Raw genomic sequence first — 16500 nt, forward strand, 5'->3', positions numbered from 1 at the left:
CAACTGATTCTTTTTCTGTTTCTGATTACAGCCCATGGAGCACAGGCCACACAGTGCCTCCCATTCCCTCCAAGCCACTCCCAACAGCACCATCCACAGTCTCGGTCCTCCCACCCACCCTCGGCTAGCTGACCTGTGGGGAGCTGCGCAGGTTGAGGCACACCATGTAGGCAATCGCCTTCTGAATCCAAATGGTCAGATTACAGACTCTGCGGACTAGATTTAGCAGATTGTGGGAAAGCAGCTATGACAATTTTCAAGGGCAGAGTGCTGAATGAGTCTATATCTATACAGTATCGTAAGCATCTACATGTAGTGTGTGTTACAGAATGAGCAAGGTCAACATTTTATACAATGCAAAACAGCATGTCTTATAATGCATTTTATACTTTCTTGCTGTTGTAGGGTTCTAAGGTTTATCTAATTTGATCTCATATTTCAGGCACGTGTCTTCAAAGGTGAAAAAAGTTGATTTTCATAGTGGATGTTAATATTATGCAAAGCCTTTTTGGTCATTTTCCATGCGTGCTTTCATCCTGGCTAATCTGTTTTTGTTTTCTGGATCTGGCTTTGTTTATACCAGCAGGCACATTAATCACACATCAGTAGTGCAGTGAATGATGGGAGAAACTACCAGGGGAGTCGCTAAGGTAGGAGACAGGCTAGAAACCTGCATGGAGCACTGCCAAAAGTCTGCATGATAGCCAAACATGGACCTGATGAATTTTGACAACGGTCACCCTTATAACTGCCCAGTCTTCAGGGTAGCATGCTGGAAAGTCCGCAAGTTTGCAACTCTAGGCATTTGGATTCAGCATCTGTGTCTGTGGTGCTCGTCTAAGTATCTGTTCTTTCTCTCTGGTGTCCTGCACAGGCAAACCAAACTGTGGTGAGGACAGGGGAGCTCGTATTCTGCCTGTCCTTCTTTCTTTGTCTGTCTTCTCTTTCTATGAATGATGCCGGCATTAGGAATTGAACATTTGTCAAGTTTTCCAGTCCAACAAAAATGATTAGAAATTAAATGAGCAAACTTAACTGGTTGCAGGTGGACATAGTCCAGCAGATGAGCGGACAGATGGCGGAAATGGTCGGAGGAGTGGTAGAGACGGTCGGAGAGGAGCCGGAACTCGAATCTGAAGTGATCCCAGAGCAGCATGAAGAGGAAGAGGAGCTGACGAAGGTGAGTGACTTCTATGACCTTTAAAGCTTCTCCTTCAAAGTCTTCTTTGGAACAATGAAAGACTAGAGAAGAGACAGAGAATGGCTAAAAGTTTCATCTATATTAATGAAAATCTAAATGTTCTGTGGCCAAGAAGATCCTGGCATGGATGCCTTAAGGAGTACCTTTGTTGCGTTAGCTAATACCAGGCGATAACAACACACTATGTAATAGTTAAACAGATGGAACATGCACGATACTATCTGTGTGATTGATTTTCATTTCACAAAAACAAGACAAAGTTGCTAATAAACACCATAATGTACCGCTTTAACTATGCTGACTTTTTGTTAACGCACAGAGCAGCCATCTTGGATTTTAAACTCTGGTTACTGAAGTTCTTCTGAGTCAGAGTTTTGACTTCAGCGGACGTTCCAGATGATGTATCAGACCGGAAACTCTGAATTTTTTACTTACGAGATCTAAAGAGCGAACCATTAGCCTAGAGCAGCATAACAAGGGTCTCAATGTCAAGCCACCACTACTACAAGCTTAACTATGTGTAACTTAACTAGGCTGTGTTTAAGGGTAGAGAGGATGAATGCCTACAGAACTGAAACTGGGACATGAATCCACAGGAGACAGGTCTGATATATGAAGGCTCTGCCTCCCATATTACTTATGGAGTACCTCCCCAATCAGTTGGTTTTTATTCATCAACAAATCTGAGTAATAACTAATGCAACCTTTTTATTAAAAGAGCTTTTTGTGCCTTCATGTAGAGATAGGACAGTGGATAGAGTCGGAGAGAGTTGGGAATGACATGCGGGAAAGGAGCCACAGGTTGGATTCAAACCCGGTCCGCACTAGGCTACCCCCAACTAATGCATCATTAAGATTTGATACTGAAAACAATGGATTAAAGATGGTCACAAAGTTAGATTTAAGGATATGTGAACACTTTTTTTGAAACTCTTCTTCTCTTACAGGTAGAAGAGGTTACATTAACCTTGGAGCCAGAGCCATGCTCTTTGACCCCATCCCCTCTGAGAGAGGACGCCTCCTCTACCAGAGGCTCCAGTCCAGGACTCCCAGCACAGACCACTGAATCTGTGGCAGGGAGGAAACCGTTCGACGTCACGCCCTGCGTTGTCCAACTGTTGGAGGAGAAAGAGGAGGCAGAGAAGAGCTCTATTGTTGTTGTTGCGACCAACTGATTCACAGAGGACCAGACGAAACTGTCAAAAAACAGTGAATAAATACTTCAATAATCAATCAAGCTATTCTATCCCCAACCCCAACACCCTCCCAACTATTTACCCACCGGAAGTCAGAGGAAATATGGGAAGACTTTTTGAGACGTGGGATGTAATGTACACAAACTAAATGCCAAGAAGGACGTATGTGATATGGAACACGTAATGTTTAACGCAGACAAGAGACTTCAACTGAGTGACTGCTGAAACAAACCGTATGGAGATTAGATGGATTCACATAAAGTCTGGACCTATCGGACCAAAGAACCAGGACTGAACAGATAGATGTGGGGTGAGGACAGATAGGGCCTATTTAAATATTCAGTGCAATACAACAAACATGGACTCAATAAAACTTGGGTACAGTGTTTGCAAATAATTGTAAGTGGTTTGTTCAAGTTGCTCGAGCGCAGGAAGAAGCTTTGTTTCATCTGAGCAGCCCTGCAGGACCTCGTAACAGAAACGTATTCTATTTGCTGATTGGTGCATTTAGCTTAGATTGACAGCTGGTCTCAACCCAACATGAGATGTTCTGTAAAGACCACGCAGACCGATCTGTTGCTCGGATTGATCGTGCCGAACCTACTTTGAGTCATTTGCAAACACACGATATGGACACAACCAAAAGAAAGTGCATGCTTTTTAACAGTGACCTAGCCCTTACAGTATAACACAGTATACAAAGTAATAATATATCAAATTGCTTTTTATAAAAACAAAAAAAATCCAATAAACTGATGTGTATTAGTATGAATGTAAGACTGTATGTATGTATGAATGTATCTTTGTTTGTGTTAAATATATATATTCTGGGAAAGTGATCTTCTTGGTGCTGTTCTGTGTCACTAAAGCGCACACACAACTTTATTTATGGTGCTTTCATCTTTGCACAACATCCTGGAAACTTACCAACATTTTCAGGGTGAGCTGAATGTTTGCATGCAAACAGTCACATTTCCCCCCAGACTTTTTCTTGCCAGGCCCCTAGTAAATTTTTCCTGTGAAGTCGGGGTGAGCCGATGTGAGAACACATACGGAAATATTCAGGAAAATTCACCTGGAGGGAGTGGGGGGGTTAGATCCACTCTGTGTGACCACCTGACTCATGGCTGGAAACAATGAGGGAAGATAACAAAGGTGATCTGTAAGTATGAGGAAGCAGTCATGTTTGAATGAGTGAAAATGTGTTGTGAAGTGTTGTGAGGTGTGCAGCAAACCAAACAAAAGGAAAGGACGAGGTGACGGCAGCTGAGAGAGAAAGAGGATGCTGAACAGGCAGGGCTAAATGCCTATCAGAAGACCAAGCTCCAAACACAGGCCAGCTCCAATCACCTGGAAAGAGCACAACAAGACCAGAGATTGGATGCAAGAGGGAGAGGTGGTCACACCTGGAACCCGTGCACGACCACAGATTGTATAGCACCTGATAGTTGGATAGGTAGCCCTGTACCTATCCAGAAGAATATATGTGTAGCCTGACGTGCACGACGCAGACTGCAAGCCCTGTGATTGGTCTACATTTTCACATGTCGAATTAATCTCTGTGTGTTTAACGTAGCCTAGCTAGTAGTGTGAGCTAACAATGCTAATGAGCCGTACAATCCATCTCCTCTGATGTCTCCTCTCTTTTTCTATTTGCGATAACTGCAGAATAAGTAACTGCTGACCAACATTAATCAGCTCCAACTCCAACATAAGACGCTCGGATTCAGTCGCCATGGTTTTCCTGTACACAAACAAACAAACAGCGAATGTGATATAACTAGCATAGAAAACCTCACTGTCAACAAGGGTTTGAAGGCGGCTTGTAAAATGAAATCTGTCCTCCAATAGACACACGGGTTGACATAGACTTTCACAGACTGGGCATGACTTTACGATCTGTCTGCTGTTTGAAGCGCAGAAGTTTCTTCAATGAGGTGTGGTGATAGCTGAAACACTTTAATGATCACCTTATCTGCCTCATTCATGACACTAAAGCCCCCCTCATCGTCTGAAAACAGGTAAGTGCTCTTGTTGGTTAAAGTGCTTTCATCTTTTTGAGCTGTCTCAGAGGCTCTGTGTGTGTGTGTGTGTGTGTGTGTGTGTGTGTGTGTGTGTCTGTTTCACTACGTCAGAGTGTGGTGTGTTTGTTTTGAGTATTTCTAAAATACATTTGAATAAATTAAAGTAACGCTGCAGAACAGATGAAGTCCCTGAAGGCACCATGCTTTAGTGACTTTGTGTGAACGGTGAAGACGAGTTGTGTGCGATTTTTGACTTAAAGACAAGATCTAGAGGTCAAACCTGAAGGTCAAACAAAGGGAAGGTCGTTTTTTTCAGCACAAGACAAGATATGGAGACAAGACGGGGTGGTATCAAACATTGTTTTACATATTTACAGCCGCCCCCCCCTCACTTTATTATCTTTGTAAGAATTGCAGAACTTGGAGAAAGCTGTGATAACAAATATTTATCATATACATTTTTCAGTTTTAAGACCTGAGATGAAGAGCAGAGGTCATCATTAGCCATTTGTTTGAAACTTTACAGAAAATTAAAAAATGTGTTGAATACCAGCCAGAGAGAAACTTGGACGGCATTTCTGTCTGATTTAAATCTGAATGTTTTAGTTTCAGTGAAGTGTATGAACTTTTAACTCCTGTATAGAGCTTCAGATAGATTCGTGTTGATTTTGGCGCCCCCTGTGGACAAATCTGTACATCTTATCTCTTCACTGATTTTGTCCTGTACATGTGTACGTTGTGTTTTTCTGACAAAATCTCATCCTGCTTTCTTTTAACAGTCCAATGCATCAAATATCCAGAATCTTTTCTGTGTTTTCTGCTGTTCATCACTTGTGTCCCACCAGGGATGCTAACACACTGGATCACTGCTACACAGTTTTAAAGGACTCATATCGCACCGCCTGATTCATCTCATCCCGACCTACGGGCAGAAGTTAAAATCTGCTGCTAAGCCTGAAGTGAAGGAATGCACCGAGCTGCAGACACAAACCTGAATGAACTCACTGACACTGAGACATCTTATATCACGACATGTGTGTGCACATACAACAAGCTAAGCTAAGCTAAGCTAATAGGAGCTACACCGAGAAGCTTTTCATCCAACGACCCTGCGACAGTTTGTTGATTAAAGTTTTGCGTCAGAAGCTTCATATCCTGAAATAATCTCATCCTGACTTCTCTATATCGAGAAGTTTTATTAATGATGTCAACATACATCATCGTCATCATTTCACATATCGATGTCAGATAAGCTGTCAGTCACTGTCATGGACGACTTCCATCAGTCGGTAATTATCTCGATTTCTGACGCACAGCGCGAGTATGTTTTTTTTTGTTAAATCTTGAAGGTGTCCTTGTTGAGATAACTGGGTAAAAAAAAAGAAGAGAATATCTGCAGTGGGTGTTCAGCTGTCGTCAGCCGCCTTCAGCTGCGCCATCTATCAACCTAAGCGTGATGAGATGAGCTCGGAGGCTGCATCCACAAGGTCAGCGCACAGTTTGGAGGTCGTTTTGGGGCTTTGGCCAATCTTCCACAGCGGACTGAGCGGCTCCATTAGTCTGCTGTTATCCAGAAGGCCTGTTGCCAGTAAAAAAAAAAAAAATCAATATCTCCAGCTGTCGTCTGATAGAAACCGTTCCCAAAGACGAATTAATGATGAAGTAAAGAAGAAATCCTGCACAGAGCGGGGGCAGCAGCAACAGAATCCAGATTTTCATTGTTAGTTTTTTAAAGATATTTTGAGTGAGTCAGAAAAAATAAGCATTCTTTCATTTTCACCTTTACAACCTCAAAATGAAAAAGTATCACAATGAAAAAGAAAAATAAGAAAAAGGGTTTTATCAGCGTTTTTATTGCCAGAGAATATTTTTTTTTCTTTTTATGATTTGAAATCAATTTAATTTCTTTAAACAGAATCATAATAAATCATAATAAAACCCTGTTATGAACCTTCCTGATCGTACTGCACAGTGGAGTGAATCGTTACATCCCTGTTTCCATGACAACTCTTGGTACCCTTCTTTTGCCTCCATGTTGTTTTAGAAGGTTATTATTACCCCAAGACCAAAAAATGACACCAAGAGTAATGAGACGATTGTTTTAAGTAAATGTTTTTGAAGCAGCCGCAGCAGCTCAACCGTTCAGGGTTTGATCCTTGAAAGTGTACGAGTGGATGACAAACAGAGCGACCAGGAAGAGAGAGAGTGCAGTATCAAAAATCTTCACATTCAGTTAAAGACCGACGGGGGGGCGGAGTCAAGACTTTTTTTTTTTTTCAGTTTTGGTCCTTATTCATGTTCAGTTTGTTTTAGCCTTCTGTAAAATAAGTTCCTGTCCTACCCCTCCTGTCAGAGTTTAAACCCTCAGAGTAATCCTCTCAGGGAAAGAAGAAGGTTCGTCCCAACAACACGAGGGGAGGGGGAGATGCTTCTGTGTAGGAGCATAAACTGCAGTCACCATTTTTATGAGGCGGGTAAAAGGGAGCCCATTGGTCAGCGAGTGAAACGCTTTGACAGCATGAAGGTAAGACAGGAAGTTATTTTACAAAAGGTTAAAAACAAGTTAACGGTGATAAGGCCGGATCAGCACAAAGAGATCAGAGAAATGAGAGAGAGATGCACAATCTTCAAATAACAACAGATAAACATTCAGACCTTTAAAGTCGCTTCAAGCTAACACACTTTGCTCTGCCTTTAAGGTGACAATAAGAGGTAAACACATTAAGAAGAAAACACTCACACCATTATAAAAGTTTTCCATTATAAAAAAATATTACCATCACTCATGACTAATCTAAACCATTGGCTCGTCATCACTGTCTTCATCCCCCTCGAGAAGTCCCTGCAGGGCCGTCAGGGTGGAGAGAGGGATGGCGGGAGAAGGAGGAGGTGAGGAAACAGGAGGAGTGGAGGAAGAAGGGACGGGGGGAGGAGTGGAGGAGGGGGGGAGGGTGAGGGTGCTGTTGTAGCTGCAGCTCATGCTGGACGAGCTGCTACAGCTGCTCTCCTCCACCTCCAACTTCACACCCTCAATACACACCTCTGTTTCACTCTCTGGATGAGGGTGTTGGAGGTGAGGAGGAGGGGGAGGGGGAGGCTGGGGATCAGGAGAAGGAGAAGGAGAAGGGATGGAGGACGGAGAGGAAGGAGCAGTGGGAGAGGACGGTGGAGCTTTAGCCACAGAGTTGTGGGTGATGATTTCTCGCAAGCTCGCAAGAGGAGGACGGAGCCGGACGCCGGAGCGCGTGGAGCCCTCGATGGCCTTCTGGAGCTGGAGGAGGGAAGGAAGGAAGGATGGGAGGAAAAAGTGTTGGAGAAAAGACAGAAGAAAAAAGGATTTAAGTGTAGAAAAAGGGGGATCAAAACAAGAGAAGCAGAAAGATAAAACAACCCTTTGCTTCCACATTGGTTAGCTGTTCGATTAGCACAACACTACAGGCATTCTGGGTAATAGTCTGACTTTGGGAAAGGGTGCAAGAGGGCAGAAAAAGACTAGAGGATTGGGACAACTTATGGTCTTGCACCCTTTAGCGAGAATGTGCAGATATGGGGACAAGGCCACATTGACCAAGTCTGACGCTTTGTCCGCCATCTTTGATTTCAGCAGCATCTCTTTTACATCATGTCTTGACTCCTGAGGTCATTCCATACTCTCTGTATGACAGGGGAAACATACCGCTATGGCGATAAGACAAACTGGAAGATTTCAGGGGCAAGACGTCGGAAAACTGTTCTAAAAAAATGTGTGAAAGAGCTGATAGAGAAACGAGGTAGATAAACGTCTGGCAAAGATCGAGTCACAGTAAGTAAATGATGGGATGAAGGGATAATAAATTAGATCCAATGAGGGAGGAGGGACACTGGAAGGATGGAGACATAAATGAGGAAAGACAGAACAAAATAATAAAATGAAGGAAAGGCTGAAACATTCAGAGAGGAAAATCGATTATGCTAACAAAATACTCATACATAATTCAGAGAGCTTCATGAGCACATCAGGTTTTTATCACCTCACAAAGTCAAAAACCAGCAAGAGAAGACTTTGAAAAGTGGACTTGACTCAAAGGAAGAGGGCTCTTAGTGCCTCGGATCATTGAGAATTTAATCAGATTTACTGCTCTGACGTAATTTCAGGCGACCTTCATTCATTCATTCATTCATTCATTCATTAATGAGCAAAAAATAGTGGAGGAACGGAAAACCAGGAGGCCCCCAATGTACAGATAACTGTAGACATGTATGTATGAAACTGTCTGGAGTGGCATGTGTACATGTGCACAGTGTGCATGTGCATGCGCCTGTGACTGTAGGAGTGAGTGTGTGTGTGTGTGTGTGTGTGTGTGTGTGTGTGTGTATGGATACGCAAGCAGACGCTTGGGTGAACTGTAGCACGGACAAGTTAAATGTTTTTTTGCACGTTTGTAAATACTGGTTTATGTTGTTTTCGATGTATTGTCCATTTCCCAGCATCCTAGACAAATTTCTCCCTAGGGAGACAAATAAAGAAACCTTGACCTTGATTCAGCAGGAAACAGTAAAAGCAGAGGTGAAGTTCTTACCTCCTTCAGGGCGACCACCCCCACCAGTTTGCCGATACTGGTCACATAGGCATGGCTGAGCCCCAGCAGTGAGAACAACGTGTGGGTCTGTGGAGGGAAAAAAAGGCCATGCGTCACATTATGATAAACTTCTCCCTCTCAGTCTGTGAATCCAGACTTTTTACAGGCTGTACTCGTCCGTCAGCTCCGTCTGGACACAATGACACAGAGAGACGAGAGGCGACTGGCTCTAATTGAAGCGCAGGAAGAGAAAGTCACTGGGAGTGTTTTTCTGTTCATACCCGGGCTGAGGTCACACTCTGGATGAGCTCTTTGTATGCATCAGCACACTCAAAGCCTTCGTCTGCACATGAATAAGCAGAATACTCGGAGTATTACCATGACAATGAAACGACACTGATGACAGAATAAACCATCACAAGCTGTTTACAAGTATGCCAGGAATATCTGCAAATCCTGGATCACCTTCAGATTTGTCATAATGAGGAGTGTGAGCGTTGTTCTGCTGGCTTTGTATCGCAGAAGAAGAATAATGGAGGTTCATGTATGAAACGCTCCACATGAAGAGACGTCTCTTCTGCTCACTCTTAAGCTGTTTGTCTTCATTGAGCGCAAAGACGCTGTGAGAATAAATCCAGGTGTTGAGTGTTTTTAAACGTGCCATTATCCTCCCCCCTCGCACTGTCAAGGTAACCCACATCCTCAGAGAATGAAATGTTACAGAAGTAAACAACAGAAAAGAGCAGACGGAGAGACATTCAACAAAAGACTGGCAGACTGCTGGAGGTGCTCAGAAACTCCATTTATATGCTTATTTGCTTGACTAACAGCTGTGATAAGAAACACACACACTCCGGTCCACGGAGAATTTGTGCAGTCTGTAAAAAAAAAAAAACGACTGCAGGCGAACGAGCCGAGTCATTTCATGCAAATGATGAAGAAATGAGTCAGACACATTTGTTTGAGAATGGGAGAAAATTACAACATTTCATGAGTTTCTTTCATGATGACTTGGCATGGGTTCTTTTTTAAATGAAGTCGTGTTTGAGTAATGGAGTTGTTGGATGAATGATAATGAGTTCAGGCTTCTAAAAAAGTGACTTTCATTGTGTTTGAGCTTTAATTAACTTGTGTTTGCTGGAGACATTTTTTAAAAGCTCTACATGAGCTGTACGTGTGACGTGCGCTCCACCTCTAAGAAAGTGTCTAATGTACCGAACAATCTGGAATAAAAGGTTCAGCTGTCGTCCTGCGTGATGATTTCTATTGTGTTTATTTATGGAACATTATCCCACCGTTTTCGGTAAATGCATGATAATGACCCTCATGACGGAGAAAAGATGTGAAAAAGTCGCACAGCTAGCCTGCTCTGTGTTGCTATGTTTCCCAGTACAGCGTGGAATCAGCTTTCAAAACACGATGAAGTTTTAATCGCGTCAGGTAGGCGTGCAGCGTGTGATGTGGCGGCTGACGGCGCGTTTGTCAGTATTTTAAATCGGTATATTGATCCCCACAGTGTTTAAGACTCAACGCTCTTTTTGGATGTAGAAATAGGTATTTAAAGTGCATCTTATACTCCAGATTTCACGGTACACAATGTGTTAAAAGCATAGACTCTAAAGAGAAATGGACAGTACACTTCAACCTTCATATGTTGTTCAAAGATGAAGCCAAAATAAACTTGGTACGGGCGCTGACATGTTGACTATTTGGAACTTGATCGCTTAATTTAGTTCCTTTTCTTGGACCTTTCATGCTCTGGAATAAACAATGAACCTCTTTGAATCCCTGAAAAATGGTCAAGCAGAAGGTGAGGAAGACCACACGTGTAGGTATTTAAAACGGCGTTCATGGCATCTGCTCAGCATCAACCTTTTTGATTAATCACTGAATGTAAAGAAGTCCGCTCATCTCACCAGAAACAATCAAATGCATTCACAACATGCGACAGAGGCGACATCGTCCTTTGAGAAACACATATTCTAACCACATCAGACATCGAGGGGCTCAAACTGTGATTTAAACATCTGCTGACCTCTGTGGCGCTCTTTATCTCTGTACCAACCTTGTGTAATGACGTTCTCTCCACCAGCTGAAAAGGGGAAGGGTCGACTCGTATCTCATCGATTTCCATCGGATTGTCCATCTCCGCCTCTTCCCACGCTGTGATCTGCAGCAGCCAATGAGAAGCAAGGTCACAGAAGTGAGCGGGCTGGTATTAGTCCAGAGCCGCTCTCATGAAATCCTGCCTTCAAATTGAGCCGAGGGAAGGATCAGCATTTGTTTTTATGATGTGTATACATCTTCAAACATAAAGCAGATTCATTCTTTCAGGGTTTGTGTGTTTGTATCGTGTGTGTGTGTGTGTGTGTGTGTGTGTGTGTGTGTGTGTGTGTGTGTGTGTGTGGCTGCAGGACGATGATTCAGAGTTGTGCAGCTTTTGAGTTAAACCTTGAAACCCGGTGCTGCGTCCTCGCGTGTCAGTGGTCTCCCCCTCTGAGATTTAGGATGTCTGACACCTTTTAGCCTCTCTATAGATTTGACCTAGGAGCCCCGGCCTGCTGTGACGGGGGGCAGCCGTCTGCTAGGATTCACAGGGGAGATGTTACGAGGCCTTTTGGGAAAGTGCCAGGCAGAGTGAGAGAGACAGGAGAGCACTGGAGGGCACAATATTGTTTGGGTGCTCTGAACACAAAAAAGATGTCACGTTTAACATTCAGGCTGTGTTCACACTGCAGATACAAGGTGCCCCACTTCTGACTCTTTGTGGATGTGACACAGATCTGGAACACCTGTGACCTACTTGTGATGCGGAGTTGGATTTAATACAGAGCTGTGTGAGCACAGACGTCGCCATAACTACCTTAATAAGTGTTCAGACTAAAGGCAGTGAGATGTGTCAGACTAAAAGAGCAGGGTGGTTTCTTCAGGATAAAGATCTGTCACATATTTTGAGTTAGGCTGGTAAAGAGTTTGTACGAGTTAATTCTTTTCTCTTATCCGAGATTTAACTGTTGCCAAGCAACCAAAACATCTTGGCTATTTGTTTGCGTACATGGATACCACCGAGCAGCTACTTAGTTTGATGAACATTTATATGTATGTTTTGATTTAACATGCAGCAGGTCAATAAACTCGTAATATGTCTGTAATTGTGGTCGTTTTTGCAGAAACTGTTCTCAGGCAGAATATTTGTGATTAACAAATCATCTATAGCAATGTACTTCCTTTGGTTATTTTTATTTAATACGGACAGTAATAATGTTGCAACATTTTGTAATTAAAGTTTTTTATTTTGTATAATTATATTTTACTTTTCCCCCCTTACTTTATAAATGTGTATGTGCATGTGTATATCCTTTTTTTTCCCTTAGAATTTATTTAATTGTGTGTCTTTGAAAAATGTTTAAAACTCAGTAAACATATTGTAAAAAAATTAAAAAAGAGCAGGGCGGGAATCAGACAAAGACAAGAGTGTGAGAACTATAAACTCAAGAGGATTCGGGACACTGGTAGACTTCCACAACAGAGTCTTCAGATGAAATAAGTTTGAAATGTCTTTGCTGATATTGTTTTTGTTTTGACAAATCTGTAATATGATGCAGTTATCTCAGCACATATTCTTATTCAATGCAGTGATTTACAGGTATAAATGATAATTTAGGGCTAAACATCTAATAATAATGCAGGTGACTCATGACTTTCTGCAGACAGGTGTAGCAGCTGAAACACAACGTCAGCACACGGAGTCAGTCTGAGAAATCCTCACTGAATGAAGGGCTAATTTAAGTCTGACCTCACCAAGCGATCCGGATTGCTTCAGTACAGTTTGGAAAGGTAAACCCTGCTCTTGCTTGCGGTTCCACAGCCAGCCGTACCCTCACATGGTACGTGGAGTTTAAGAACTGAACTAGGCCACTTGGTGAAACGGGTCCTAGATCAGCTCGAGTACCTGGAGCTTGTACTAAAGTGAATTCAGACTCAGTTCATGTAAATGTGGTGAAACCTCCAGTTTATGTTATGAACTCAGTTTCTTTTGGTTTGAAACACACCTGGTTGTATAAATATTTGCAGTTTGTTTCACCTGTGCAGTAAAACACAAATGATACCGCTGCCGAGAGAGGCGAGAAGACAATTAGCTTAGCTTCTGGACAAACCTCACTTGAGCTCGTTGTTATAATTATATTTTTAGAACATCTGCACTTTTATCAGCTTCTCAAAAAGGCAACAGGACCTGTGTGAGGATTCAGGGGTTGGTGACTTCTTAAATCACAAACATTTTGTGTCAAACCATGCAGACAGTGCCATACCTCTTCTGGTGTCATCGTGTCCGACAGAGGGGGAGGACTCGGCTCCTGCAGACACAAAAGAAAGAGACTTATGAGAGATGAGACTCGTGACTGTCTTGAGACAAGTGACTGATTTTTGTCGCTCTGAGCTGGATGTCAGAATCTCTCCGTCCAGGGAGCCTCATCTTAATCCAACAGGAGGAGGAAAAGTAACTCAAAGCCCAGATCGATCTGATATGTAAATGTTGATCATCAGATCCAGACCATCTCTGTTAGACAACAGGGACGCCTCCAGATCATTTTGAACAGCCGCTTCGTTATGAATATAGTCCTCCTTCGTTTCTGCGTTCAATCACTCAGAGTTTTAACTTGTTTAACTCAAATGAATGAAAGGTGTGACAGTTTTGAAAGCTGTTAGTTTTATCTCAGCTTTACAAAACAACGACACCTCTGTGTTCTGTTTGGATGTATTAATATTCTTTTTGTTTATCAGTGCAGCCACAGCCATCAAAACAACAAAGCAGAGTAAGAATGAACAAGATGCTGATAGTATTCTAAAGGTCAGTGTCTGGTTACCTGCCATGCACAGGACAAACACCTGACTCACAGCCAGAGTTCAGCCTGATTGCTGCTGGTGGCAGTTTCCCTACTGTGAATCTATTTGATATTCAGGACGGCAGGATTGTGGCTCGCTGCTGTAAAAACAATCCCCATGCAGGAGTCGGACTGAATCCAAAAACATAATAAGAGAATCAGACGGGTAATTCTCCAGCCACAGCAGCGGGCACAACAAAAAATCAAATTCTAATCTTGCAAGCTTACAAGCATATGCTTATTTCCACTGTGGTTTTCATTCAGGAAGATGACATGTGTCGCTTCCCCTGCCAGGCCGAATAATCACTCTACCTCCAGGATCTGGCTTAGCCATTTCCATATGAGAGAAGGTTGGAAAAAAGAGATGCTCGACTCGGGGGGAGTTTGTTTTGAGGATGAGGAAGCATTTGTGTATTCTTGTGCCTCTGTCAATCAGATAACTGGGTATCATCCTGAATAGAAAGCAGAGCTCCTTAATGAAAAATTCCCCCTGAAAGAATAATGGATAAATATTTATAACCTGGCGGTGTGAGCGTGGGGATGTTTTGGAATGGTGGGTTATTTGCATTTCAATGATTCATAACAAACGATGGAACAGTTTGCCAACACCTGTCAGAGACTGTCACACAGATCGCTCCGATCAGATAGATTTAAAATCAGGGTTAAAACACTTAAAGTCAACTATATGATAACTAAGCCTGTGCTAAAAAAAATATATGGCAGCTTTGAAACACACAATGTTGTAAAATCTGAATCACAGCAGGAATTAACAAACATGCGTACACACACAAACATGAAAAGTTGGACACACACCTGAGACTGTCCCTCTGCCTGTCTGCTCTTAGAGGGGAAGAGGCTCCTGAGTGTTTTCCTCACCGACTGGAGAGGAGCTTTGTCTGCACACACAGAGGTGAAGAGATTCAGTCAGTGAAGGTCAATAACTCAAACAAATACATCTTTGGGTGGAAGGTTTTGTCAAGAATATCTGAACTGAAGGGAGAGGGTTTAAAAGTCTACCTCATCGTCAGCCTTGTTGTTGCCTGGATACCGTTTCACAGCGTGTCTGTTTTTAGTGTGCGACATGCTACTGAGAAGATAACTGTCCCACCACAGATACACACAGCCCATCTGCTAACAGGCAGAGAACATGCTGCTACACCTGAACTCTGTGCTGTAAGGGGAGGAAAGGTATTCAATCTTAAAGGTTTGACATCTGCTGAGGCCCGAGGAAACAAACATGTTGGAAACAAAGCCACAAAAACAGCATGAGAGGCCGACTGATTCATAACGAAGACTCATGGGGCATACAGGCTCTTGACTGATTTTATTGTGTTGTTTTTATTTGGTTTTATATTTTGCTGTGTTGTCTGATTTATTTTTTATTTTTTTTCGTTTTGGTTTATATTTTATGGTGATCTTGTGTTTCTTGTCTTCTGTGTGCTCCTGTTGCAACGCAAATTTCCCCTTGTGGGACAATAAAAAAATCTGAATCTGAATCAAACATTTAAACGAGGAGATCTTAGGATGTGAAGGACAAAAGAGGACGATCTCAAATCACAGTCTTGAACAAATCAGCTGTTTGAGAACACGTTATGAATCCAACATAGGTTTCAGATAAAACAGGAAGTTAGTGAAGTGAAGACGTTATCAGTGAAGTTAATGAAGTAAACAAAACTATCCCTTAAAGCCAGAGGTTTTTGTTTGTGACCCCACTTTGACCTCACAAAACTCTGGTGACCCCCAGACATTTAAAACACATCCAGCTTTGTTTTGCATCATGTGATAGAGTCTCTACTGTGCTGTAAGTAAACAATCATCTCAGACTTCACATGTAGACTTTGTCGTGTTTATGACAGACACACAGACACTCTGTGAGGTTCATATTTTGCCGTTGGTATGCCCCACAGTAACATGAGTTCAATATATTTTAAAATACAATATATTTCTTATTGATCAATAAATACAAACTCCATGGTAGGGTCATGACCCCAGTGGTTGGGAAAGCCTGCTTTAACCCATTTAAGTATCTGAGTGAGCTTCCCAACAGTCCAGGCTCTGAATTTATGCTGAGTCATATGAGTCGACATGTTTGTCTGAGGGAAACCAGGGGAGACAGAGGAAGGAATAAATCCTATTACATCACCCTTGTGAGGAAAACTTGTCTGAAAATATCTGTAGTCCTCTGACGAGCCCCATAAGGCTTTCTGTGGCTGCATGTGTCACAGCTCCACCAGCGGAACAGAGAGGAGGAAAACTGTCTTTTCTTTCAACATTAAGCCGAGTGTCACTTAAAGACCCCCGGACATTATTGATTCAATTATATTTTATTATAAAGAAAGACACTGTGGAGCTCGTCGACTAAGCTGTCGTTGCTTTGTAATGAATTAAAATTATGTTTTCATTTTGTTTCCCTGAAGCAGCCAGAGCAGAGATGTGTATGACTGTGATACTTTCAGCTAGATTTTAAAAAGAGGAAGAAGTGCTCAGAGGTCTCAGCTCACCAGGAACAGGAGCCGTGTGGTTGGACGAAGGCTCCGGAGGCTTTGGAGGAGGGAGGGGTCCGTTCCTCTCCTCCTGCACCGGGCTGCCCTGCAGACAGTGACAGGATGTTACAGAGAAAACATAACAATAAAAGCT

General features: G+C 42.6%; 2 protein-coding genes across 11 annotated transcripts in view; one reads left to right on the forward strand and one right to left on the reverse strand.

Annotated features, from left to right (window-relative positions):
* LOC132991075 (uncharacterized) overlaps positions 1 to 3236 on the forward strand; it is a 54811-nt gene extending 51575 nt beyond the window's left edge. For 3 of the 10 annotated variants that reach the window (XM_061059665.1, XM_061059667.1, XM_061059668.1), the window contains 3 exons: positions 32 to 166; positions 1046 to 1180; positions 2149 to 3236. In XM_061059665.1, coding sequence (XP_060915648.1) covers positions 32 to 166; positions 1046 to 1180; positions 2149 to 2376 — 498 coding nt within the window. In that variant the 3' untranslated portion in view covers positions 2377 to 3236. Of the gene's footprint in view, positions 1 to 31; positions 1183 to 2148 lie in introns of those variants that run through there. The other 7 variants (XM_061059666.1, XM_061059669.1, XM_061059672.1 and 4 more) reach the window with 6 other exon arrangements.
* Positions 3237 to 6946: 3710 nt separating this feature from the next.
* LOC132991058 (chloride channel protein 1-like) overlaps positions 6947 to 16500 on the reverse strand; it is a 36230-nt gene continuing 26676 nt past the window's right edge. Inside the window, exons 19-24 of the mRNA XM_061059638.1 lie at positions 16365 to 16452; positions 14677 to 14759; positions 13291 to 13335; positions 11046 to 11150; positions 8981 to 9067; positions 6947 to 7692 (exon numbers count right to left, since the gene is read on the reverse strand). Coding sequence (XP_060915621.1) covers positions 7216 to 7692; positions 8981 to 9067; positions 11046 to 11150; positions 13291 to 13335; positions 14677 to 14759; positions 16365 to 16452 — 885 coding nt within the window. The 3' untranslated portion in view covers positions 6947 to 7215. The remainder of the gene's footprint in view (positions 7693 to 8980; positions 9068 to 11045; positions 11151 to 13290; positions 13336 to 14676; positions 14760 to 16364; positions 16453 to 16500) is intronic.

The sequence above is a fragment of the Labrus mixtus genome, chromosome 16, assembly GCF_963584025.1.
Source record: "Labrus mixtus chromosome 16, fLabMix1.1, whole genome shotgun sequence".
Classification (NCBI taxonomy): Eukaryota; Metazoa; Chordata; class Actinopteri; order Labriformes; family Labridae; genus Labrus; species Labrus mixtus.